This window comes from Oncorhynchus kisutch, linkage group LG13 (assembly GCF_002021735.2).
Source record: "Oncorhynchus kisutch isolate 150728-3 linkage group LG13, Okis_V2, whole genome shotgun sequence".
Lineage (NCBI taxonomy): Eukaryota > Metazoa > Chordata > Actinopteri > Salmoniformes > Salmonidae > Oncorhynchus > Oncorhynchus kisutch.
The window spans coordinates 11042018-11053425 of record NC_034186.2 but is presented as its reverse complement, the minus strand read 5'-3'; the positions used below and the strand labels follow the sequence as shown (position 1 = coordinate 11053425).

Sequence of the window (11408 nt, the reverse complement as noted above, 5' to 3'; positions counted from 1 at the left end):
CATTTAAAATCTGCAATATTACAGGCAGAGGTATATAAAAACAACACACTGGCACAAAAAAAAGCAACGTAAAATCTATATATACACCATTCTGTTTTCATTGGAGTAGTAGTGTGCGCTTGTCAGGGGGTGTGAGACATTACAATCTTGTAATAGTGTGTCAGAATGTCTAATAACGAAGGTACTGTATACTGTCTATCAGCCAGTCAGTCCGCCCATCCACTCGTCTGTCTGTCTACTGCATAGCGATCATCCACACAGGGACGATGGCGTCTGGGAATCCTTCTTGTTTCTCCACAGCCAGGACCTTCAGGCCGGCCTTAAAGATGATGTCCTTCATAATGTCCAGGTGACGGATGATGCTGCTGTCGATGGGATCCAGCTTGCAGCCCTTCCGGGCCATGTTGTCCTTAATGATGATAACCCCGTTGGGCCGCAGACTCTTCTTACAGCGCATCAGGAACTGCATCAGGTCCCTGTCCGTCAGGTGACCTGGAGATGGGACAGCGCAACACAAGACCCACCAATCAGAGTAAGGGAGAGTCTGTCTGTCTGCCTGCGTCTGTCTGTCAAACTTATTTTAACTATATAGATTTTATCCACCCATACTTTTTCTCTGAGATCTAGAACCTAGATTCGTCCTCTACCTCGAGTTGTCTTATATAACCTGCCCCACACAGAACGTGACAGGGCACACCCTAAGCATGACAGGGCACACCCTAAGCATGACAGGGCACACCCTAAGCATGACAGGGCACACCCTAAGCAAGACAGGGCACACCCTAAGCATGACAGGGCACACCCTAAGCATGACAGGGCTCACCAAATGAGAGTGACATGAGGAGGTCCCCTAACATGGCAAAATAAACACAACCTGAAATATCCCTTCACTGAAAAATCAATGCTGGTCCCTCCTAAAATAAGACTGGAATTGGGCAGAGTTCTTCATACAGACTCTTTTAACTGCTGTTGACTGACAAGGAGCTCTGATATCTAATGCCTGTATGTTGCTGTAATGTCAAATCAACATCAAATCAAATGTTATTGGTCACATACACATGGTTAGCAGATGTTATTAAGAGTATAGCAAAATGCTTGTGTTTCTAGTTCTGACAGTGCAGCAATATCTAACAAGTAATATCTAACCATTCCACAACAAATACATAATACACACAAATCTTAGTAAGGAATGGAATAAGAATATATAAATATAATTATTAACTGGGTGGTTCGAACCCTGAATTCTGATTGGCTGAAAGCTGTGGTATATCAGACAGTATGCCATGAGTATGACAAAACATTTATTTGTACTGCTCTAATTACGTTGGTAACCAGTTTATAATAGCAATAAGGCACCTCGGGGGTTTGTGATATATGACCAATATACCACGGCTAAGGGCTGTCCTAGAACTCCGCGTTGTGTCGTGACTAAGAACAGCCCTTAGCTGTGGTATATTGGCCATATATCACAAACCCCCGAGGTGCCTTATTGCTTAAATATATGGATGAGCAATGTCAGAGCGGCGTAGGCTAAGATGCAATAGGTAGTATGGAATACAGTATATACACTGCATGTTGCTTTAATGTGACGTTCTACATACGGAGGTACTCACACTTACTGAATGTAAACAACCTCATATGGAAAAGAAACAGGAGATGAGAGGTCAAAACATGAAAACATCACAAACATGACGCACACACACTATCAGACACAAACACATCAGAGAGTGAGATCAGAGAGTGAGTCTTACATGCACACCACTGCATCCAGACGACATCATATTTCCTGGAGGGAGGTGTTAGCTCCTGCAGGTTGTAACAGTAGTATGTTTCTATGCGGTCAGCGTCGTCTCCTAGGTACTCCTCATGGGCATGGAGCAGAAAGGCCTCAATCATGTCACACATCTCCATGGTCTCAAAGATGGGCAGGAGGACACCTTTAGATACCCGCCCAATCCCACAACCACAGTCCAGGGCACACTTAGTGTCAGCCTTACCAGGACCCTGTTTGAAGAATGGAATGATACACAAGCATGTACACATTGGTAAATAGACACACTACAGTAATGTAACAGAAATTTTAAAATGCTTCCGCACAGGAAAGGTATACGCAAACATCAGGCTACCTGGCGTCCTTTGCTATGATCACAGTAATACATATAATTTTTTTCTATACCAGATGTCTGGCCTCTGTAACCCAAAAGCCCAGAGAGCAGAAACAAGCACCATACCTCAGGGTAATGACACTATGAACTTTGACCTTACATAGAGAACAAAAAAATTACTTTGCTTGATTCATGCTCGTTTTAACTTCTTTGCATTTTGTACTCTGACCTCACTCCTCTCCCTCTCTTCCCTGAGGAATGAGGGGGGCCCCAGTCCGTGATTCGGTGAAAGATGGGCCCCGGAGGAACTCTATGGTTGTTGGAGGATGCTTCCTGGTTTGGTGAATTACTGCCATATTGCTCACATAGCTTGTTCTTCAGTTTAACCTGGCTGCATTCTACATCTCCCCACTGTGTTAGGTTTTAATGGAGTTGTCAGGATTAGAATCCAGACACTGCACAGTAGAGTTTTAGGAGACCATGGAGTATGACTGAAACACAGTGTTCTCTTCCTCTGTCTAAGCTAAGGATGTCCTTGTACAAGAGAGCAGTTGAGCAGTACATGGAACGACGTACTATGAAATGTACATGTGTCTAGTACTATGAAATGTACATGTGTCTAGTACTATGAAATGTACATGTGTCTAGTACTATGAAATGTACATGTGTCTAGTACTATGAAATGTACATGTGTCTAGTACTATGAAATGTACATGTGTCTAGTACTATGAAATGTACATGTGTCTAGTACTATGAAATGTACATGTGTCTAGTACTATGAAATGTACATGTGTCTAGTACTATGAAATGTACATGTGTCTAGTACTATGAAATGTACATGTGTCTAGTACTATGAAATGTACATGTGTCTAGTACTATGAAATGTAGCTAGCTGTATAACGTTTCGGGTGACCCTAATCTAAGACTGTGTGTGTGTTGCAACTAAATGGAGACTATGCTGTGCAACTAAAGCTATATCTGTCATACACAGAGCCTTTGCCATTGTCCATTAATTATAATCCACATAATAGTTCACATTATTGCTTCAGGATTATTTTCCTGTTGTAGCAATCTGGCTCAAATTAAGATCCTATATCTGTATATTATGTCGGCTCTAACATACAGTGGTGGAAAAATGACCTAATTGTCATACCTGAGTAAAAGTAAAGATACTGTAGCCCTTTCCTGCAGTCAAATGACCTTGTTGCCTCATAGGAAGAAAGTTCTTAATATGTTTCATGATTTCATAATTAATAAACATGATTTTAAAAAGCCGCAGAAAATCCAGTGTTTCTGTGTCAAACGGTTTTATCTTTCAGTCTTCTGTGATGTATATAAAGTGTAGTATTGGGATGCAAACTCAATGTAATACATTTCATCTCTATATCTAACATGGTACAGGTGTCTTCTTTTGTTTAAGCCCATAACCATGTGTGTGAGGTGTATACTTTTGTTTGAAAGTAGATTTGTTTAAGAAACACTCTGTGTGACCCTGGTTTAGCCCACTGCAGTAAAAGGTTGAATAGAAAATGAATCAAGTAAAAGGGAACTTCGCACAGTGAAATACTACTTGGGTAAAACTCTAAAAGTATTTGGTTTTAAATATACTTAAGTATCAAAAGTAAAAGTATGACTCATTTTAAATTCCTTATATTGATCAAACCAGACGCACAATGTTATTTTTTAATTTACGAATAGCCAGGGGCATACTCCAACACCCAGACATAATTTACAAACGAAACATTTATGTTTAGTGAGTCCTCCAGATCAGAGGCAGTTTGGATGACCAGGGATTTTGCTAAGTGTGTGTGTCACGTCCTGACCTTAGTTCCTTTTGTATGTCTCTATTTTAGGTCGGTCAGGGCGTGAGGTGGGGTGGGCATTCTATGTTTTGTTCTTGTGTTTATATTTCTATGTGTTTGGCCTGGTATGGTTCCCAATCAGAGGCAGCTGTCAATCGTTGTCTCTGATTGAGAACCATACTTAGGTAGCCTGTTTTCCCATTCTTGTTTGTGGGTGGTTATTTTCCGTTTCAGTGTTTTCACCATACGGGACTGTTTCGGTTTTCCTTTATTCGCTTGTTCGTTTGTTTTCTGTGTTCTGTGAAATAAATATGACGAACACTTACCACGCTGCATATTGGTCCGATATTTCCTACTCCTCCTCAGAAGAGGAAGACGACAACCGTTACAGTGTGAATTGGAACATTTTCCTGTCCTGCAAAGCATTCAAAATGTAACGAGTTCTTTTGAGTGTCAGGGAAAATGTATGGAGTAAAAAGTACATCATTTTCCTTAAGAATGTAGTGAAGTAAAAGTAAAAGTTGTCAAAAATATAAATAGTAAAGTACAGATTCCCCAAAACAGTGCTTAAGTAGTACTGTAAAGTGTTTCTACTTAAGTACTTTACACCACTGCTAACGTGTATGTTACCTATACGCATCATTGTGAAAGTCCCCTGCTTTACCGCCCGGCGAGGAGTAAAGCTATTCAAGGATATTTTTCTTGTGGCTTATTAAATGTAATAAATGAAATGGCAGATTATTATAGTCTGGAATGAGTTCATAACTCTACTGGCAAGGTGAGGTGCAGTATACAGGTATAGACCAGGTCAGAACTCCACTGGCAAGGTGAGGTGCAGTATACAGGTATAGACCAGGTCAGAACTCCACTGGCAAGGTGAGGTGCAGTATACAGGTATAGACCAGGTCAGAACTCCACTGGCAAGGTGAGGTGCAGTATACAGGTATAGACCAGGTCAGAACTCCACTGGCAAGGGGAGGTGCAGTAGACAGGTATAGACCAGGTCAGAACTCCACTGGCAAGGGGAGGTGCAGTAGACAGGTATAGCCCAGATCAGAACTCTACTGGCAAGGGGAGGTGCAGTAGACAGGTATAGACCAGGTCAGAACTCCACTGGCAAGGGGAGGTGCAGTAGACAGGTATAGCCCAGATCAGAACTCTACTGCAAAGGCTTCCCTTGCAGTAGACAGGTGTGTGTGTGTGTGTTATCAATAATGAGAACTACACCAGATATGACTATAAATAATGAGAACCACACCAGATATGACTATAAATAATGAGAACCACACCAGATATGACTATCAATAATGAGAACTACACCAGATATGACTATCAATAATGAGAACCACACCAGATATGACTATCAATAATGAGAACCACACCAGATATGACTATCAATAATGAGAACTACACCAGATATGACTATCAATAATGAGAACTACACCAGATATGACTATCAATAATGAGAACCACACCAGATATGACTATCAATAATGAGAACCACACCAGATATGACTATCAATAATGAGAACCACACCAGATATGACTATCAATAATGAGAACTACACCAGATATGACTATCAATAATGAGAACCACACCAGATATGACTATCAATAATGAGAACCACACCAGATATGACTGTTAATAGCCTAGTTTCCATGTAACACAAATCCCCATTCATGTAAGTACAGTACACACACACAGGCACGCACACACGTTGACCCTCTCCAGTCTTGTGGACCAGGTGTAACATTGGGGATTAATGTCTGGGGCTCTGGACATGAGGGTGTTGTTACAGAGCCGGCCTGGCAGAAGGTCAAGATGACCATTAGTGACATGATGTGCTCTGGGCAGAGGTACAGCTCCCTTTGTAGATGAGAAGGGATGGACTCATGGGAGAAGGTATTTTTATAGCAGAAAGATGATGCATTTCATGTCATAAACAGATACTGATACAAATATCAACTTGGGTTCTGTAACACGCTCAGGCTCCAAGGTCACTACCACTCAGTTTTGTCATTACACGTGTGTCATTTCAGTGACACACGTGTAATGTAGTGTAGACTTACAATAAACCTGCTCAGAAAGTTCCTGGAGCCTTCCAGGTCGATGTGGGAGATCTCAACGAAGTCTCCCATCATCCCCTCCTCTGACGGCTCCACGTCCTCGTAGAACTGCTGCGCCTTGTAGTAGAAGTACTTCTCCCCTTTGATTTTCTCGCATGTCACTGCGAAGAGCTTGACTGTGGGATACACACACACACACACACAACTGATTGACCTTTTCCCATGGCCATAGTCAAGTGCCATTGTCATGTTATGTCCGTGTGAATAACACTCTTCACCACACTACTGGGGAAGAGGACAAAGTCACGCAGGAGGAACAGGTGTGCTGAAGAACAGAACAGGACACTGGATCACTAACTATGGATAAGAGCTGATGATCTGCCCGAGAGACGCATGACGATAATTTGATTATAAGTCTAAAAATAAGGGTGTTTTCCAACCGCATGATCAGCTGTGGTATGGAGTAAGAGGACTACAGGTATGTGATGTAAACAATATATACGTTGGGACTGTATGCACCCAATGCTTTGATTATAAACTTTTACTGTTCATTTTGGTATTCAAGCGCATGACCTTTGACACTGGGGTTCTACTTTTTTCTCACCAGTTAGTAAAATGATTCTATATCTTTCTATTTGTTTTGTAGGTCTTGTTGAGTACAGTATTTCCAGTGAGAGGGACCTTTGGTTAAAACTAGAAGAATCGGCAGACATTTCTCTGGGCTTAGGCGACAGGTGGGGTCAGGGTGTGGGTCGGGGGAGGGCCGATGCATTTGTCAGCTGGAAACGTGTCACGGCAAAATTTATGGCAACATGATGCAACAATCGCACTCTCAGAGTCTTTGATGTCATTATAAAGTAATTTGCTTCCAATTGGACTCACACCACAATGCTAAAAGGCACCCGACAGGGAAGAGGTCCAGGAGTGGGATTTTCACGGCCACCTCCAGACAATCAGAGGTTAAAACCAAGGAGAAGAAGACAATCAGAGGTTAAAACCAAGGAGAAGAAGACAATCAGAGGTTAAAACCAAGGAGAGGAAGACAGGTTAAAACCAAGGGGAAGAAGACAATGAGAGGTTAAAACCAAGGAGAAGAAGACAATGAGAGGTTAAAACCAAGGGGAAGAAGACAATGAGAGGTTAAAACCAAGGAGAAGAAGACAATGAGAGGTTAAAACCAAGGAGAAGAAGACAATGAGAGGTTAAAACCAAGGGGAAGAAGACAATGAGAGGTTAAAACCAAGGAGAAGAAGACAATGAGAGGTTAAAACCAAGGGGAAGAAGACAATGAGAGGTTAAAACCAAGGAGAAGAAGACAATGAGAGGTTAAAACCAAGGGGAAGAAGACAATGAGAGGTTAAAACCAAGGAGAAGAAGACAATGAGAGGTTAAAACCAAGGGGAAGAAGACAATGAGAGGTTAAAACCAAGGAGAAGAAGACAATGAGAGGTTAAAACCAAGGAGAAGAAGACAATGAGAGGTTAAAACCAAGGAGAAGAAGACAATCAGAGGTTAAAAACAAGGAGAAGAAGACAATCAGAGGTTAAAACCAAGGAGAAGAAAACAATGAGAGGTTAAAACCAAGGAGAAGAAGACAATGAGAGGTTAAAACCAAGGAGAAGAAGACAATGAGAGGTTAAAACCAAGGAGAAGAAGACAATCAGAGGTTAAAACCAAGGAGAAGAAGACAATGAGAGGTTAAAACCAAGGAGAAGAAGACAATCAGAGGTTAAAACCAAGGAGAAGAAGACAATCAGAGGTTAAAACCAAGGGGAAGAAGACAATCATAGTATCGAACCAAACATGTCAAGAACTTCCAAGACGCCTCAAGTCAGGTGTTCACTTGGCCGAATAATGTTTGAAGGTCACAAGGCATCAGATGGTATTCTGATACAGTATTGGTGTGCACACTCGGGACGCCTACAGGAGAGAGGGATAAGTATAGTAACACGGTCAAGATGTCACAGAGGACGGGAAGACTGAGTGTGAAAGGTGTCATTCTGCCAGTCAAATGCCATTTTACAGCCAACTTCCCCTATCATCACCCACAATTAGTTCACCTCATTAGTGAAGGTAAAGAGTTTCCAGACTCTGTGACCTTTCATCTGTTTGGACAAACATCTCCTTCACCAAAGGACTGAATTTCAAAACCAAGAGAATGTCAGAGGTTTACACACCAATTTACATGCAATTAGGGAATTGTTTGACAAGGTAACAATCTGTCGTTCTGTCCCTGATCAAGGCAGTTAACCCATTGTTCCCCGGTAGGCCGTCATTGTAAATAAAAATTTGTTCTTAACTGACTTGTCTAGTTAAATAAAGGTTCAATAAATAAACAAATAATGACTATGAAACTCTGACTGTCATGAATCAAACACCTCTTGACATGACACAGTGCTTACACACTTCACATGCCATTGATGGGGCTATTCCTGGACAGGTTAGTTTGACCCACTGAAATCTCCAAGAAAATTAGGAAATCAAGGGTGCAGTCATAAATTCACTCTGGCGATCATCTCCGATTTCAGAGCACTCTCGTCTGATTGTGCCAGAGTGCAGAATAACTGATACATTTACGAGAGCTGAACACCAGTTGAATATGCCCGGTGTTGGTAAACGTTGTTAAAAAAAAGTAATTACATTGTTGCAGTTACGGCCACCAACGCTCTGGATAACATGAAAACAGCCTAACCAGCTCTACTAGGGCGAGTAAAATGATCAGAGTGAGGTTGTTCTCTCAGTTGTGTCTGGAAGTAGCTAGCCAGCTAGCCAACGTTAGACAGTTAGCTTGGGTGCTTGACTGCCGTAGTGAGGTCAGAACTCTAGGATCAACCCTACTCCTTGGCCAGAGTATCCAGTGTGTTCTCTGAATTCTCCGAGAGCAAAACGCTCTGAATTTACAGGACAATCTGACAACGCTCTGCATTAACAAATGCCCAGAGCGCACTCTGGTACTCCAAATTTAATTTGCGAAGGCCACTGGACGTACAGTACGAGTATCCTGCCTACACAGTTAGCGCTTCTCTCTCTTTACTATATCATCATGCATTGAGATGCATAGGTTCCACCTCTTGTTTAATCATGATAAATGGTCAGGATGCTGGGATGGTCAGTATGGTTAGATGGTGGGAACATTTTCAACTGATTATAGGACCTGAAATCAGGGTACACCGAGGTGATTGTGAGAGCTATTGATTAGATAAGAGCTATGGATTAGAGTAGGTGCTTGATTGCACATTCTCTCTGTTCTAGGAGATGGCCAGTATGGTGCCATATCAGACAGCCAGAAAGCACATAGTGTAGTTGGATAATTGGTTTTATTAACGCAGGGAAGTCCCATTAACACCAGTGTCTCTCATATAGCATATTTCCACATAGATCATGTACAGCCTACGGTACAAACTGTATCTCTGCATGCATGTTAAGACTGATTTAACCCTCAAAAGTACACACATGCTCAAACACACCCGTTCCCCCTCACTTTGCCCAGAGCCCGATGAAGGCGGTTGGTGGCGCCCCTGTCCTTACCCAGGGGGATCTGCTCCAGCAGGTACAGGAAGCTGGCGAAGAACTCCATCCTCAGGCTGTGGTGCAGATGGAAGGACAGGCTGTGGCGACACATGGACACGTCTGTGTTCTTCCAGCGGTCCCGATGGGCCTGGTGGAGGGCTTGGAACTCCATGTTAGGTGGAGCGCTTGGAGACACCACTGCCCTGTTTGTATCTTCCAGGCTCATTCTTGCCTTGTCTGTATCCAGCGCAGTGTCCATCGCAGAGATTCAGTGTGCGTGAACCGGATGGTCTGTGTGTGTGTGTGACCTAGTGTGCCTGTGGCAGTGTCTCTGCTCGGTGTCCCGTCCAGTCCAGCGAGCGAGCAGTGTGTGTGAACCACACGGTGTGTGTGACCAAGTGTGAAGGTGTTGTTTCTTCTGCTGTTGCTTCTGCGGTGCTGCTATATCTGTGGGTCTGGGGTCCCCTGGTACCTTCTCTGGCAGCAAGGGATCGGCTGTGATCCCATCTTGGGGCAGTGCTGAAAGCTGCACCCCGGCTGCAGGCACGCAGAGTGGCATCCGAGCTTTCAACCCACAAATACCAGCAGCACACAAGATACGTTCTCCCTGCCCCTTAAAGCCATATAATGTAGCAGTTATTTTTAGCAGTCTTCTCATGTTTGTATCTATGCATAGCCACAGTGTTCTTGTCTTTGGATGCCTAAGTTACAAAGTGATAGGTCTGCAAAACGTATGGTAGACCATGCATGCATTCACTCAACAACATGTGAATATTTCTACCTATTTAAAGCGTTGAATGGAGACATTTGGACTGTGCCTATGCACATGATAAGACATGGCCAGTCTGTAAATAGTCAGACGCTGAAGCTTTGCCCTAGCCTCTCAGTTTTAGTAGTCGCTGCACTTCTGGTCCAGTTATGTGTCAGGCTTATGGTTCAAGAATCTGCTTTGGTCATATGTCTCCAGGGAGATCCCCAATGCGTACGTGCCACTATGTCACTACGCTCAATCAACATTTCAGATCACAAAAAGAACCCCTTGTGAGTGTTCACGTACTGTACACACACAAACTGTGTGGTCATCGTACACAGCCTTTAACGACCTGGATGTTGATGTACCATGCTCTGTGGAGGAGACCAGAAACAGCACAAGTGTCCATGGGGTCGTTACATCTCAAGAAGCACCAGAAAGAGGATTTCAACACCGACCATCTCAGATTGTTCCGCAATTGTTTCTGTAGTTAGTAACAGATATGATTAGCATTCCTGAAACATTATTTTGTTTAAATATAATTAGATCTCTGAGAAATTAAGCTAATTGATTGCACCCAAATCGGCCATTTCAATTAATAGAAGTCAGATAATATTCAATAAATATAGTAGACTACCCAACATCCAATTTGGATCAAACTTCTTCCTACCAATGAGTAAGACATGAGGAAAAAATCACACCCACTCACGAACCCCCCACACCCATCCCACCCCAGCAACCAGTATGTATACATGATCAGTTCTCTATGTTTAAGCAACGGTATGAAGCTGGGACTTGTAACAAAGAGATATTCTATTGAACCTGACAATTCATCTTGATGGTTGTACAGTCGTCTCAAATAAAACTGTGAAGGATCTCGGCATTACTCTGGACCCTGATCTCTCTTTTGACGAACATATCAAGACTGTTTGAAGGACAGCTTTTTTCCATCTATATAACATTGCAAAAATCAGAAACTTTCTATCCAAAAATTATGCAGAAAATTAATCCATGCTTTTGCCACTTCTAGGTTAGACTACTGCAATCACTACTGTCTACTTTCCGGCTAACCTGATAAAGTTAGAACCAAAAAATTTTATCATATTACTCCAGTGCTAGACACTCTACACTGGCTTCCTGCTAAAGCAAAGGCTGATTTCAAGGTATTAATGC

General features: G+C 42.5%; 1 protein-coding gene across 1 annotated transcript in view; it reads right to left on the bottom strand.

Annotated features, from left to right (window-relative positions):
* The window catches only part of ntmt2 (N-terminal Xaa-Pro-Lys N-methyltransferase), a 10378-nt gene extending 295 nt beyond the window's left edge, over positions 1-10083 (bottom strand). Inside the window, exons 1-4 of the mRNA XM_020499560.2 lie at positions 9503-10083; positions 5978-6150; positions 1752-2004; positions 1-492 (exon numbers count right to left, since the gene is read on the bottom strand). The exon at positions 1-492 is cut by the window's left edge and continues 295 nt beyond it. Of these exons, the coding sequence (XP_020355149.1) occupies positions 236-492; positions 1752-2004; positions 5978-6150; positions 9503-9743 (924 nt within the window). The 5' untranslated portion in view covers positions 9744-10083 and the 3' untranslated portion in view covers positions 1-235. The remainder of the gene's footprint in view (positions 493-1751; positions 2005-5977; positions 6151-9502) is intronic.
* Between the last annotated feature and the right edge of the window lie 1325 nt (positions 10084-11408).